This window comes from Narcine bancroftii, chromosome 7 (assembly GCF_036971445.1).
Source record: "Narcine bancroftii isolate sNarBan1 chromosome 7, sNarBan1.hap1, whole genome shotgun sequence".
NCBI lineage: Eukaryota > Metazoa > Chordata > Chondrichthyes > Torpediniformes > Narcinidae > Narcine > Narcine bancroftii.
The window spans coordinates 6,519,012-6,535,187 of NC_091475.1; the positions used below are offsets into that span (position 1 = coordinate 6,519,012).

Genomic DNA, 16,176 nt, shown 5'->3' on the forward strand with positions numbered 1-16,176 from the left:
TAACACGATCTTGGGAAGGCGATGGTCCTCCATTCTGGAGACGTGACCTACCCAGCGCAGTTGGATCTTCAGCAGCATGGATTCGATGCTGTCGGCCTCTGCTATCTCGAGTACTTCGATGTTAGGGAGAAGTCGCTCCAATGAATGTTGAGGATGGAGCGGAGAGAACGCTGGTGGAAGCGTTCTAGGAACCGTAGGTGATGCCGGTAGAGGACCCATGATTCGGAGCCGAACAGGAGTGTGGGTATGACAACGGCTCTGTATACGCTAATCTTTGTGAGGTTTTTCAGTTGGTTGTTTCTCCAGACTCTTTTGTGTAGTCTTCCAAAGGCGCTATTTGCCTTGGTGAGTCTGTTGTCTATCTCGTTGTCGATCCTTGCATCTGATGAAATGGTGCAGCCAAGATAGGTAAACTGGTTGACCGTTTTGAGTTTTGAGTGCCCAATGGAGATGTGGGGGGGTGCTGGTAGTCATGGTGGGGAGCTGGCTGATGGAGGACCTCAGTTTTCTTCAGGCTGACTTGTAGGCCAAACATTTTGTCAGTTTCCGCAAAACAGGACGTCAAGCGCTGAAGAGCTGGCTCTGAATGGGCAACTAAAGCGGCATCGTCTGCAAAGAGTAGTTCACAGACAAGTTGCTCTTGTGTCTTGGTGTGAGCTTGCAGGCGCCTCAGATTGAAGAGACTGCCATCCGTGCGGTACCGAATGTAAACAGCGTCTACATTTTTGTGGTCTTTCATGGCTTGTTTCAGCATCATGCTGAAGAAGATTGAAAAGAGGGTTGGTGCGAGAATGCAGCCTTGCTTCACACCATTGTTAATGGAGAAGGGCGCATGCAGCCATCTTCAGCGCAAACTCCGGGAGATCCAAAATGAGTGGTGGACTAGCCTTGCCAAACGAACCCAGCTCAGCACGGACATTGGCGACTTCAGGGGTTTTTACAAGGCTCTAAAGGCTGTGTACGGCCCCTCACCCCAGGTCCAAAGCCCGCTGCGCAGCTCAGATGGCAAAGTCCTCCTCAGCGACAAGATCTCTATCCTCAACCGATGGTCAGAACACTTCCAATCTCTTTTCAGTGCCAACTGCTCAGTCCTAAGAATCCGCCCTGCTCCAGCTCCCTCAACAGCCACTAAGGCTAGAGCTGGATGAGGTCCTCACCCGGGAAGGCAATTGAATAACTGAAAAGTGGCAAAGCAGCAGGTATGGATGGAATCCCCCCAGAGGTCTGGAAGACTGGCGGCAAAACTCTGCATGCCAAACTGCATGAGTTTTTCAAGCTCTGCTGGGACCAAGGAAAGCTGCTTCAGGACCTTCGTGATGCCATCATCATCACCCTGTACAAAAACAAAGGCGAGAAATCAGACTGCTCAAACTACAGGGGAATCACGCTGCTCTCCATTGCAGGCAAAATCTTCGCTAGGATTCTCCTAAATAGAATAATACCTAGTGTCGCCGAGAATGTTCTCCCAGAATCACAGTGCGGCTTTCGCGCAAACAGAGGAACTACTGACATGGTCTTTGCCCTCAGACAGCTCCAAGAAAAGTGCAGAGAACAAAACAAAGGACTCAACATCACCTTTGTTGACCTCACCAAAGCCTTCGACACTGTGAGCAGGAAAGGATTTTGGCAAATACTAGAGCGCATCGGATGCCCCCCACAGTTCCTCAACATGGTTATCCAACTGCACGAAAACCAACAAGGTCGGGTCAGATACAGCAGATGTAATCTCTCTACCTATTGGCTGATACTTCCACATCTGCACATACACATGCATGTATGCGCCCACGTTCTCACGAATACCTTCGGCCGATTTCAATATAAAAACAAAGTGGCATCGGTGAGCAACGGAAACTCTGCAGCTACAAAAATCTTTACAACATTGAACATCATTATCTGGTCATATTTACTTAATGCTATTTGTGGAAGCTTGTTTTGGACAAATTGCATTACATTATATTTCAATGTGTATTTAACTTGCCCTAAAGCATTTTGGAATATCTTGAGATCATGGGACACCTATTAAAATGCATACTTGAATGTATTATCAATTTTTCATAATTCTTTGAAAATATGCAAAGCTGTTATTATGGACAAAATTCAATTTTTATTGAGAAGGCAGCGGTGACCTTTCCCTTGTGAGGAAAGTCCTCGCAACGTCAGTTCCAGCATAGTAAAGCAACAGTCAAATATGTTAATGTCTTATCAGGATTAAGATCAGGAAAATACTGGTGGCTGCTAAACTCTTTCCATCTTCATGCCTGGAAAGTGATGTGCTTCTCAGCATCTGCTACTCTTGTCTTTCCAAGCAGGAGATTACGAAAGTACTGTAAATGAATTGAATTGTTGCATCCCATAGATGGTACTTTATGCAACCACAGTTTACAGGGAGACCGAGTAAATTACCAAGCATAGCAGTAAATGGAGAAATTACTCAGCAGTTCAGGCAGCTTCCATACAGCAAGAAACAGAAGTTAATGTTCTCAGTCAATGTCCTTTTATCTGATTTGATTGATATAGATCTGTATCTTAAATTAGAACAGGATCAGAATTTATTGCTATGAACATGACACAAAATCCACTGCTTTGCAACAGCATCAGAACTCCAAATAAATTACATTTTTAAAATAAATAAATAGTTCAAAAGAAGAGAAAGTGAGGTAGTGCCTGTGTGCGTTGACCGTTCAGAAATCTGATGGCGGAGGGGAAGAAGTTGTCTTCGTGCCACTGGGTGCCCATCTTCGGTCTCCTGCACCTCATACCTGATGGTAGCATGTGAGAAGAGGGCGTGGTAAGGGCCCTTGAGGATAGAGGCTGCTTCCTTAAGACACCGCCTCTTGCAGATGTCCTCGATGAGGTGGAGACTGATGTCTGTGCGGGCGCTGGCAGAGTTCACAACTCTTGTAGCTTTTTCTTGCCCTGTGCCTCCGTAACAGATAGTGATCCCACCAGTCAGAATGGTCTCCACTTCTACAAATTTGCAAGACATATCAGATCTCAGAAATATTTTCCCCAGGGTAAAAGCACGCACTAGAAGACATGCATTTACGATGGGGGCGTGGGAGTTTAAGGGAGATTTTATTTCATTTTTAATTTAGAGATACAGCACAGTAACAGACCCTCTGGCACTTTCCAAATACACCTATGTGACCAATCAACCTACAAATCACGTACATCTTTGGAATGTAGGAAGAAATTGGAGCACCTAGAGGAAGCCCACGCAGACACAGGGAGAGCAGACAAACTCCTTACAGACAGCACTGGATTTGAACCCCAGTAGCTGGCGTGGTAACAGTGTGATGCTAACCACTACGTTTACTGCGGCACCCATGTTTGGGAAAATATTTTACACAGAGACTGATGAGTGCCTGGTAAGGGCTGCCAGGGGGGATGTGGCAGATAGTGACTAGATAGATAAATGAATATTAAGGATTACTATCATGTGCCCAGCAGCAGTTTCACAGTAAAACCCCTGTTGTCTGGAATTCAAGCAACCGGCAAATAAATCACGGAAAATAAATAGGTAGAAAATACAGAAGTTTAAAATTGGTGCACTTCATCATTAGTACACCAATGCACGCAACATGCAATCTCAAGCAACTGAAAAATTCACTTATCCGGCATTTACCCATCCTAATAGTGCCAGATACCCGGAGTTTTACTGTAGTTTGATTTGAGCATCATGTTCAGCGCAGTCATACAGGCCAAAGGGCTTTTGCTTTAGATTTCTAGCATATGCAGCTGTTTTGATTTTCATGATGTTTTGTCTGGCTCTAAAACCGGATTGTTAAATCTTCGTTAGCCGTAAGTAAAGAGCTGGAAGCAGAAGATTGGAGGAACACTAATGTCATTCTTATATTTAAGAGAGCAACAGGGATAAACCAGATTACTACAGGACTGTGAACCTAACATCAGTGGGAGAAATTATTGGAGGAAATCCTAAGGGGCAGGATTTATGTACACTTGGAAAGGTAAAGGTGATCATGGAAATCCTAACTCATTCATTTGAAATTTTGATGAGGAAATGAAAAAGATTGATGAAAGCAGGGCGGTAGATGTTAAAATAATCAATTTTAAATTTTAAAATTTAAACATACAGTACGGTAACAGGCCCTCTGGACCCATGAGATTGTGCCACCCAATTCCACCCAACTGAGCTACAACCCTGATAGGCATTATTACGCTTTAGACATAGCTGGCCCAATTCCTTGTGCTTGACTGAGGACAGGGGCTTTGACAGTCACATATACACAACTTGTATCACCACAAACCCCACACATTTTGAAGGGTGGGAGGAAACCAGAGCACCTGGAGGAAACCCAGGGAGAGCATGCAAGCTCCTTACAGACAGCACCGGATTCAAAACCTGGTTCCGGTTGCTGTAATAGTGTTGAGCTGACCGTACAACCTATAGAGAATAAGGTGTTTGACAAGCTCCCACAGGCTTGTCCAGAACGTTAAGTCACATGGGGATCCAAGGTGAACCAGTTAATTGGATCCATAATTGGCTTGGTGATAGGAGGCAGACAGTAGTGATGGAAGGATGGCTTTCTGAAAGGAAGTCAGTGTTGAGTGGTATACCACATGGATCGATGCACAGGATGGAATACAATCCACTAACAGCTTGTGGCAGCAGGCATTTCATTTCACAATGGCTTGCTGCCAATCCTGGTCTGGCTATTATTTCAACAAGCAAAATTGTGGAACAGATAAATTGACCAAAATTCTGCCACTTAAAGTAAAACATCCAATAATGGTATAAAAAAACCCCTTCCTTGTCTTGTTTAATGTATTTGTTCTGAAGGAGGTAAACGAGAAGTTTCTGAACTAAAAATGTGACTTGCCTCCCAACGAGATATTTTTGTTACAGGAAGTAGTTGTGCATTATGTGGAATGAATGTTTTCCTGTATTACCCTGCCACCACTGCAGGGTGATGGGCAGAAGTGAACGAGAAGCTATTCAACGCAATCTTTCTAGATGTAAAGCATTATTGTCACAATTTTTCAAAGCATCGTGACATTTTTGCCTAATTACAGACTTTTGGATACTGATGAGGAAGATTGTACCCCAGGGGAGTGCAGCTGTAGCCGGGGTGGGGGTGGTGGGCTTGCCATCACCGACAGCTCAGCTGCACAGGAGGGAGGAAAAAAAGGTCCGAAATCAATGGTGTCAGGGGATTTGATAGGGGAAGAGATGAGTGTTTCTCTGGCCGTAGACGTGAGATATAATGTCACATCTCCTGATTCCTCAGTCATGGATGGTTTGAACAACTGCAGGTCATTGGGCTAAACATTGATATTAACCACATGGATGGAAAGATAAAGTCAAGAATCAAAAATATAATCATAGGTGAACTCCCATTTCCAACCGAAAGAGGAGTTGGACAAATAATTGAAATTAGATGTGGTGAAATTGCCCGAACAGGATGATGTAAGTTGGGCACTAAGTATTCCAAGGTATTTTAGGGCAGGGTAAAAGGAAAAAGATGTGGTAGCTTTGTTAATGCATTAGTATAGTGGTTAGGATCTTGGCTGTGCAGAATGAGGGTAGTATTAACCCTTTGGACTCCATGTCCCCGTTTTCAGCGACTAGAGCTTTACAGGACTACTAACAAGTGTGTTTTCAGGGACTGGTTTTATACCCAACTACTAGCTGGTTCATACTGGTGCTCGTACTGTGTAAAGGTTTATCCAGTCCGGAGTACTGGATATATTATGAAAGGTTAAAAATGGCCAGACTCCAAAGGGTTAAGCTCAAATTAAGCTTCTTTGACTGTAATGCATTGCTAATAACAAGGCTGTGGGACATACCTAGCAGATCAGACTGTATAATAACAAAGAAATCAAAATAAAAACTAGACCAAAATTATGACAGGTAAGAACTGCCCATTCTGAGACGGATAGAAAGACAGTAGGTAACAATGAGTTGTAGAATTCTCAGGCTGCATTATGCGCAGGTAGAAGGCGAGATCTTGTTCTTCAAGCTTCATTGTGATGGTGTGGGAGGCCACAGAATGAAAGGTCAGAGGGGAAATGGAATGATGAATCAAAGTGGCAACCAGAAACGCAAAGTCACCCAATCTGCATTTGTTTCCTTCTTGTTCAGCACCTAATAGCCTGAATACTGAGATTGTCTGATCTTGAAAGCTAAGCAGGCTCAGGAATGGTCAGTACTTGGAGGAGGGTGGGGGGGGGGGGGGGGGGGGGTGGTGGCTGCCTCGGAACACCAGGCGCTGTAGGTTTCTGCGAGGGGCACTGGTCAAAGTGGCAAATCTCTGTCTGCCTTCCGGTAGACAAAAGATAAAGAATTTCACATATGTTACATTAGTATTACGTTCCAACAATGGAACCTTTAAAACCTTTTATAAGAAAGATGTGGTTTAATGGCAAGTATGCCGCTGCGGAGATTCTGGCATGATGCTGTCTGAATTGGAGGGCTTTAATTGGGGGAAGAATCAGATGGGCTACAGTTGTCTTCCCTGAAGTGAAGGAGGCTCATGGGTGAACTTTTTCCTATGGGTGAGGCAGAGTAACCAAGTAGTAGTGCAAAAAAAACCTTGTACTCCGAGTGCACATGTAAACAAATCAAGAAATGTAAACAAACTGACTATTGATTGTAAACAGAGAAAAAAGAGTACATTAGTAAATCCCTGATTGAGTTTGTTGTTGAGGAGTTTGATGGGAGAGGGGGAGCAACTGTTTCTGTACCTGGTGGTGTGAGTCTTGTGGCATCTTTCCTCATGGTAGCAGCGAGAGCGGAGCATGGGCTGGGTGGTGTGGATCCTTGATGATTGCTGCTGCCCTCCGACTGTAGCGTTCGATGTAGACGTTCTCAATGATAGGAAGGGTTTTGCCAGTGATGTCCCGGGCTGTGTCCACTAACTTTCTCAGCGCTTTGTGCACAGGGGTACTAGTGTTCCCATGATGCAGCTGGTCAGCACACCTTCCACCACACATCTGCAGAAATTTGCCAGAGTTTCTGATGTCATATCAAACCTCCGCAAACACCTGAGGAAGTAGAGGTGCTGACGCGCTTTAGACAATAGTAACGATACAGCACAGGCCCTTTGGCCCTGGATGTTGTGCTGACCTATATATTCCTAAACAGGGATGTAGTGCTAATTTTTTAGGCACTGGAGCTCACCAAAAATGGTGACAAGAAGGTGCCCAGAGTGGTCTAATGAGGTGCTCGGAGCTGACCCCCTGAAATGCTAGGAAGTGGCCTCGTTTGATGCCCAGAGTGGCCCCATAAGATGCCTGGAGCTGCCCCCATGAGATGCCTGGACCTACTCCTCTGAGTTGCCCGGACCCGGTGCCCAGAGCTGCTCCCTGAGATGCCTGGAGCTACCCCCCTGAGATGCCTGGACCCCCCCCCCCCCGAGATGCCCTGAGATCCCAGGACCTGCCCCCTGAGATGTTTGGAGCTAACCCTCCTGAGATGCCTGGACGTCCCCCTGAGATGCCCGGACCTACCCCCCTTAGATGTTTGGAGCTACCCCCCTTGGGATGCCTGGACTCCCATAGATGTCTGGAGCTACCCCCCTGAGGTGCCTGGACCTGCCCCTCTGAGATGCCCCCTGAGATACCTGGACCTGCTCCCCTGAGGTGCCTGGACCTGTCCCCCTGAAATGCCTGGACGCCCCCCTTAGATGCCTGGACCTACCCCCTTAGATGTTTGGAGCTACCCCCCTCGAGACGCCTGGACTCTCTCAAATGTCTGGAGCTACCCCCCCTGAGGTGCCCGGACCTGCCCCCTGAGGTGCCTGGAGCTACCCCTCTGAGCTGACCACCCCCCCTACCCCCCCCCCCCCTTGCCAGAGCGGCTCTCCAGTAAACTCCCTCCCCCAATAACCCTCTCCCATTCCATGCCCCCAGTGTCGCAGCCGGCAGCTTCGTCCCGGATCCCTCTGGCGTGCGCGCCCGGCCGCGGCGGTGGGACGGGCAGAGGGAGGGGAGGGGAGGGGCGGGGCGGGGGTGGGGGTGGGGGTGGGGGGGGCATGTCCAGCGTGTCCAGCGGGGCGGGCTGCATTGTGGGGCGGCCGGAAGCGGAGGAAGAGGGTGACCAGCGATCGAGAGGCGAGTGCGGAGCCGCCGGCAGCGCGATCGCTCTCCGACCCCGCCGCATTATGCCTTCCTTCCCCCTCTCGGCATGGAGGCTGGGACCGTGAGGGGGAAACACTCCAGGACCACCTTCCTCTACGTGGTCGCCACCCTGAGCAGCGCGATCGGCCAGAAAGGTGGGTCCGGCCCAGACCGCTGCCAACTGGGGGTCGGGACTGGGGGGGGAAAGGGACGGGACTGGGGGGGGGAACGGACGGGACTGGGGGGGGAACGGACGGGACTGGGGGGGAACGGGTCGGGACTGGGGGGGGGAACGGGTCGGGACTGGGGGGGGGAGACGGGACGGGACTCGGGGGGGGGAGACGGGACGGGACTCGGGGGGGGGAACGGGTCGGGACTGGGGGGGGAGACGGGACGAGACTGGGGGGGGGAGACGGGACGGGACTCGGGGGGGGGGAGACGGGACGGGACTCGGGGGGGGGGAACGGGTCGGGACTGGGGGGGGAACGGGTCGGGACTGGGGGGGGAGACGGGACGGGACTCGGGGGGGGGAACGGGTCGGGACTGGGGGGGGAGACGGGACGAGACTGGGGGGGGGAGACGGGACGGGACTCGGGGGGGGGAACGGGTCGGGACTGGGGGGGGGAGACGGGATGGGACTCGGGGGGGGGAACGGGTCGTGGGGGGGGGGGGAACGGGAGGGGAGACCGTCCAGAAGTTTGGCTTCGCTTCCCTTAATTGTTCGGGCTTTCTGTTCGACTTTCCCCTCCTTCAGTGAGGGGGGGGGGATAGTTGAGAGATCGAGCGGGGTGGGGAGACGGGCTTCTTTTAGTGCTGGGGTCTGTTTTCTCCCAATGGCCTACAGGCCAATAACTCACCCCCCTCCCCTCTCAGTAGCTCTAGAGGCTGTTGGCCGGAGGGGGGGGGGGGGGTTCTATCTGGTTCTGAAGCGGGTTGTGGCCGTCACTCGTGATGTGTGTGGGTGGTGCCGGACTCAGCCCCGGGGGTGGGAGCCCCGGTGCTGGGGGAAGGTTGGGGGGCTCTGCTCCACGAAAGGACACGGTTCGACCTGCCCACTTTCTCCGGCTTCGTTCCCGGCGCGGCTTTGACTCGCTCCAACTTTGCAAACCCACCCTTTGAACTTCCTACCTTGTCACAGTGGTTCCCGACCTTTTCTTTGCGCTTGTAGGGGATTAGTTTTGAAAAAACAATATCATGGATGTGTTTTGTGCCCTTTTTTTGAACAGTTTTATTCATTGATTGTAGGTTTAGCAGATGCATCATGGTTTAATAGATACAATTTTCAAAAAAGAATTCCCTCTGCCACCAGAGGTGTTTGGTGATGGCTTAAGGTGGGAGGAAAAAAGTTTGAAAAACCTCTGTTTTCATCGTCCCTCATTGACTCGTTATGTGCACTGTTTCCTTACCCCAAAGGAAATGGGCCAGTGACCATTTTTCTCAAGCAAGATATTTCAGTAACAATGGGGTTGTGAGCAATGGTTCTCGACCCTTTTTCTTCCCACTCACATCCTGCCTGAAACCATCCCTTACTGATCACAGAGCACTGACAGGCATAGGGATTACTTCAAGTGGTGGGTGAGTGGGAAGAAAAAGGTTGAGAACCACTGGTCTAGAGCAGGGATTCTCAACCTTCCCTTCCCACCCACATCCCACCTTAAACCATCCCTTACTAATCACAGAGCACCGATGGCATACGGATTAATTGAAGTGGCGTGTGAGTGGAAAGAAAAAGTTGAGAACCGCCGTATGAACAGCACCATAACGCATCAAAAAGTGCCATGTTTGTGAAAATTGAGAGGCTACAAGTTGCCAAACTGTTATTAAAGAACCTCTTTTTCTGTCGTCAAAAATGTGCAGCCTGAATGTTTTTTTTTAAAAGTGCCTGAATTCTGAGAGAGGGCTCCAGTTTAAATCGTGCCCCTTCACAAAAAAAAGTGCAATGGCACTGTACTTGAGAACCAGATTTCTTGTCAAGAATCAAGAATGTGCTTGTCGTTATATAATTTTTTTTGCCATGGAAATTTGAAAGGCATGGTAACATGTCCAAGAAAAAAAATGTCATCGCGGTTGTGATATTTAGCTACTACTGTATCCAGTTACCGGGTTCCTTTTTATTAAAAGAATGATGCATTGTGCCTTGCATCTGCAAGTATTCCATTAATTTAGCTGCAAATTCCCTCATCTAACTCCCCTCTCCATCCAATATGTTGAAGCTTTCCTCTTTACGTCAGATCTCCAATTATTTACTCCTATTGCTGCAAGACCGTTGAGAGAGAGAGGCTTTGGTTCAAATTTCCATTTCAAAGACCTCAGCAAAATTAGACTGATATTCCAGTGCCTTGTAAATTAAGTGCACATGCTGGAAATCTGAGATTAAAATGCTCATCCTGGGGTAAAAAACACCTCAACAGGTCAGCAGCCTGCAAGAGAGTGTTAATCTTTTGGGTCTCAAAACCTGTGTGAGAGTTTTCCCATTTGTAAATTAAAGGAACGACTGATAAATGCACGTTATGCAATGATTAATTATAATTTTTTACATCAATTTTATTTAACACCCGTAAATTAAAGGAACAACACCAGATAACATTAACCAACTTCTCCAGTCTCTGCTAACCTGCTCTCCTTTTTCCCTCCCTTCCCTTCTTCCTGTTTTCTTTCCCTCAGCTCTCCACACCACCCTCCCCTTCCCTCTATTCACCCAGCCATCCCTCCTCCCCTTGCTTGCTGCTGTGCCCTCCCTCCTCCACCTATTAGCCTTTGGGACCATGCTCCTTCCCCTCCCCAAGCCTTGCCTTTTTGTTCAGATGCCTGCTGACGTTATTTCCATACCTTGATGAAGGGCTCAAGCCTGAAACGTCAGTTGTGTATCTATCTTTGCTATATAAAGGACCCTGGGTGACCTGTCACGTTTCTCCAGCATTATGTTTTTACTGTGTTAGAGTTGTTGACCTGAATGATTTTTTAAAAAAATAAAGTCCCACCTACCTTCTTGTGGACAAAAGTAATCCAAAAACACTTTCCCTCTCACTCCCCATTTCTATTTACTGGCCTTATTTTGTGTCTTAATGGCACTAATATAGAGTATTTGGTTAATGTTACTGTCTCTTTTTGCACAAATTAGTCTTCACACTTCACACAAAATCTTCACAACGACTTCCTTGACAGTAGGTGCATTGGGGGCTGTGAAAGGTGTTGTATAAGCATAATTTGTTTCATTTTTCATCTGTTTGGATCCACTCTGTGTCTTGGTTCATTGCTCTTGCCGATCTCCGGCTCCTACTTGGCTGATGGCTGCAGCGCTTGGGTTTATCTAGGTTCACCTGTAGGCCATCAAACTATTGCTTCACTGTATGAATCGGCAATCATCCCTTAACTTTTGACATTGCAGTTAGCTGGATCAGTACCACTGCAACTTCTTTAACACACCTGTATTCCTCAAGCTATTGAAAGCATAAGCTCTTACTTCTATTATCTCACATTAAAGCAGATATGGAGTCATTACAGTATTACAATTCTGCAGAAGATTCCATTGCAGTACTGGACATCTAACTGGAACTTTTATGGGTACAAACAATGCCTCATATTTGACACCAACCATCCTGAATGATGTAACTGAATACTTGTTTTGTGAGAGTTTGGAATCAGTGGCCAAGAAACAGCAGGAGACACAAATTCAGAAAACCCTGTCGATGACTACTTTTTCCAAACAATTTCACAATAAAAAAAATTACCGACTTTTTCTTATGAGTTTATTGAATGATTTTAAAATAAGATTTTTTTTTCAGTTCTAAAATTACAAACTTTAAAATTCAACTCCATGAAGTCTGCTCTTTACTATTCCTGCTGTCCCCAACACAGTTTTGAGAGAGCTTGGGGAACAGCTGCACTCCACTTGCTCATGTTCAGTATTTAAGTTGCAAGGATAATTAACTTGGTGGCAAACTATGTGGACAAGTAATGAAATTGCACACTGTGTTCCAGCAGTTCAGTTTTCTAATACATTTTTTAAAATCTGCGTCGTTCATTGCCCTAAAATGATCTCTTAACTGGAGAACAAGTGTTGCTTTGTCATTAACCAGATTGTTTTTTTAATATCCATGTTACTTTGTTCTGCAAGTTTCTGTAGGTAAGATCGTTAGTTTTCAAATCGAGCACAAAAGAAAAAAAGTGAAGGAATGTGCTGCTGTGGGAGAGATGCAAGAGTTAGGTTCTGGCACAGGCACTGATAGCAAAGAAAGATAATGACTTTGAGAAAGATCTTTGTGAAATCTTCAGGTTTAGCTCGCGTCCATGTTTCTGAGCTGGTTGTGAACTTTTAATCGACAATTAAAGAAAGAAAATAATACAGAAACACAGATCATTATTTTATATTAAACTGATTGGATTATTAAGCTACAGAGGAAAACATTATTGTATATTTCTAAACGTTCTGGATGGTTAGAGGAAAGGCTTAACATCTGCCATTACATGTGCAGAAAACTTCAAATTTAACTAATATTGTAATTGTTTAGTTACTATACATTTTACATACTTGGATCCTTTTCACCTAATTCGCCATTTAGAACTTCAGAACAAATTAAATGTAACAGTCTCAAGGGTATGGTTGTGTCACAATCAGTAACAAAATGTTTAGATGCAAAACACTTGGCCAAATCAACCATTGTTTATTTGAAAAACATTTTTACACACCATGATTCTGAAGTATTCAGTCAGGGAGGGCATAGGTCAGTAAGGCACAAGCAACCAGATGGAAATGTTGAATGGAACTTGTCGGTGAGGGAATGTTGCTGACTGGCACATTCCAGGCTGCAGGAGAACGTGCTGAGGGATGCACTGAGGCTTGGCACAGCCAATGCGAGGGCGGTGTGGCAAAGGACCAGTCTAGGATCCTTCTGCTGCCAGGTACTGAGGGGAAGAGACTGGAGGGGAAGCCCCTCAAACAATTGGTGGAGGGGATGGGCCTAACTACAAGGGGGCATAACAGTGTTATGCAACATGCATAACAAATTAGAGAATTAGTGTTACAGTAATGGAATGTATTAATAAATAATGACATCAAGGATGTGAAAAGACTTTTCATTTGTATGTCGTTTTATTGTGAATAGAGTTTATTTTTAGGGAAAATATCTGTTAGTTCCACGTTATTGGTTTATCATCTGATCTCCATTTAGACGGGTTCATTGTTCCAGCTATGACTGGCTGCTTTCAATACATTTATAATCACCTGTGTACCTGAGATTGCTACATTACTAATATATGATTCCCAAATGTAAAAATGTTAAAGGTTTCTTATTGCTAGGAGTACTGTGCAGTTTTGCAATTGTACTGGCTTTGGTAAAAAAAAAAAATTTCCCCATCCAGACGATTCTATCCTTGCAGGCATTCTATCCACCAGTTTCTGTGGTAACAGCAAGGAATTATTTCAGAAACAAGTCTTGGAAAATCCTCTTTGGATTGTGCATTTTAAGTAAATTCATCTTTTTCAATATATAGTACTGACTTCATTTCAGTCCAGAATTGGGATTTGCAAGCTGAGGTTATTTTATCAGTTTGTCAAAGTTGAAAGAAAGGATTAATTTACAATGTTACTATGTCAGACTGCACCACCCAGTGAATAAATCTAAAGAGAATGCATTATAAAATAATTGCCTGAAGGACGTGCACTGTTCATGTTCTGTGAATCAATGATGCAGCAATATGCCAGGATGGTTTTTGAATTTTTTGTTTTGAAAAATGTCTGAATAATCAAACAATGGTAATTATATAAGGCAATATGGAAAATATTGTTTTCATTTATTGATAAATGCACCAGTTTATTTTTCTTAAGTTTAATTTTCTATTGAGTGAAAAATTTGCTTATGGATAGAGGGAAAATTTATTTGTTCAGAGAGAGGGAGCATGATATGCATATATTTTTTAAAAATCTTCATTTTCAATAGTCTCATTCATTTCATCCAGACAGAATACTTTCTACGGTTCATCTGGTAAATTGGTAAGAGAACTTGACATGACAAATTTCCCGAGGCTTGAGAGAAAGTAGTGTCGTTGGTGCGCTTCCTTGGCTGCTCCATTATTGTGGTTGGAGCAGGACAAGATTGTTTGTGATATTTACTCCGAAGAACTTGAATCTTTCCACTATCTCCTCCTGACCACTTTTGATACATGAAGGGACATGTCCTTTCCCCCCCCACCCCTACCCCACCCCTCCAACCACACATGATCAGCTCCTTTGTTTTGCTGACATTGAAGAAGAGATTATTATTCTGGCACCATGTCATGAGACCCTCCAACTCTTGCCTGTATGTCTGGTCATTGAGATCAGTGGTGTCACCTGCAAACTTAACGATGGGGTTAGAGCAGTATTTTGCCAGGGTCATGGGTGTCCAGGGAGTATCGTCCGGGCTGAGCATGAAGCATTCCCATCATAGGGTAGGTGCCATTAATTCTTGTGGTTTGCAGGTTTTGAAGGGAAGGACCCAGTTGTAGGTGGGAGGCCTTGGAGATTGGGGATGAATTTGCTTGCGACTATGTGTTGAAGGCTGACCTGTAGTCGATAAATAGAGTTTAACATGGGTGGCAGTCAGAAATAGGGTTTGCTATATGGATGTGAAGAAAGAGCGTCAGGTGAGGAAAAGGAATGCAAACAATGCAGTAACCATTAAGATTGTTTCTTCAGGGTGGGAGGAGCAGGGCAAAAATGTTAACAATTTTCTGCTGAGCTCTCTTGGATTGCCAGCATGTGCTGGTTTAATTAACTTGGTCTGCGTATGAAACCCAGTTTCTGCCTTGCTAGCCATTATTTCAATACTCCTGGCTGACTACCTACCCTCCCTAAATGTACTTGCCTAAATATCTGCATGTTTGCATTCAAATATGTGTTGTCATGACCATAACACATAATAGGTGGCCCCAATTTCCTCTGCTTCATTATCAGTGGGTAGCCATTCAACTGTCTTGTCCCCACATTCTGGAAATCCCTCCCTTAATATCTTGTATGCTCTTTTTAACATTTTTAAAAAATTTTCCTTTTTGACCAACAACTTAATATTCCCTCATGTTCCACAATATCCATTTATGTTCAACATCACTCCCCCCCCCCCCCCCCCCCCACCCCATAAAGCTGCTTGGAACTTTCTGTGACATAAAACTGTCATTATCTAATCTCGACTGAAAAGCAAGCTATATGTTTTGCAACCGAGCCAACTTTTCTTCTCATTTGGTGGTGGAAAAATAAACATCCACGAAGAGCATCTCGGGGTTTCAGTCACTCCAGTGTGAGGAGAAAACACAATATCTGCCCCTGACTGTTTGAAAATGAATGGATTTTTTTTTGCTTCTGATTAAAACAGATGTTTACCGCTTTGATTCACTTGGGTCATATTTGGAACTTGGGGAGAAATAAGTATCTGCCTTAAACGTCATTCCAACTGTGGCACACCCAGTACAATTATATCAAAATTGTCCATGTGAAGTATCTTATTAAATAAGAGGTACTCCACATGACCGCAAATGGCTTATTAAACAGCCCCTGCATTTTGCTAAATATATTATTTTTATTGAAGGGATACACTGCAGCTGCCATTTTTTAAAGAGTGAGCCAGCTATTCAGCTCTAGGGATCATGCACGTGACTCATTTATCTTCCAGAAACCAGCAACAGGATAGACATTGCTTGAAACGGTACAGCTTTATTCTAAGTCGTTAAACACTTATTTTCATCTGGTGTAGGTGATGCCAGGGTTTCAACCGTGGAGTTGAAATCAAGTCATTGAGGAGACTACCTAGTAAAAACTGATTTTTAATAAAACTAGATTTTATTCATAAAGGCATGCAGTGCAAGGGGTAAAACACAGGACCCTGGTTAAGTGAAAAAGCACACAAATGCTGGAGAAACTCAGCAGGTCAAACTGCCTTTTTGTAGCAAAGGTAAAGAGACATCACCAACGTTTCAGGCTTGAGTCCTTCAGCCAACGGGTCAAACAGTGTACTTTATATAGCTAAGGTATGTATCTTTATCTTTGCCATATAAAGTGCACTGTCTGACCCAGTGGCTCTCCACCTTTTTCTTTCCACTCACATCCCACTTTAAGGAATCCCT

At 45.3% G+C, this 16,176-nt stretch overlaps 2 protein-coding genes across 8 annotated transcripts in view; one reads left to right on the forward strand and one right to left on the reverse strand.

Moving 5' to 3' along the window:
- The window catches only part of LOC138738448 (collagen alpha-1(VIII) chain-like), a 176,890-nt gene extending 169,551 nt beyond the window's left edge, over nt 1-7,339 (reverse strand). For both annotated transcript variants that reach the window (XM_069888679.1, XM_069888677.1), the window contains exon 1: nt 6,706-7,339. The gene's annotated coding sequence lies outside the window, so the exon portion shown is untranslated. The remainder of the gene's footprint in view (nt 1-6,705) is intronic.
- A 689-nt stretch (nt 7,340-8,028) lies between these two features.
- Nucleotides 8,029-16,176, forward strand: part of dcbld2 (discoidin, CUB and LCCL domain containing 2) — a 90,609-nt gene continuing 82,461 nt past the window's right edge. For all 6 annotated transcript variants that reach the window (XM_069888698.1, XM_069888700.1, XM_069888701.1 and 3 more), the window contains exon 1: nt 8,029-8,234. In XM_069888698.1, the coding sequence (XP_069744799.1) occupies nt 8,147-8,234 (88 nt within the window). In that variant the 5' untranslated portion in view covers nt 8,029-8,146. The remainder of the gene's footprint in view (nt 8,235-16,176) is intronic.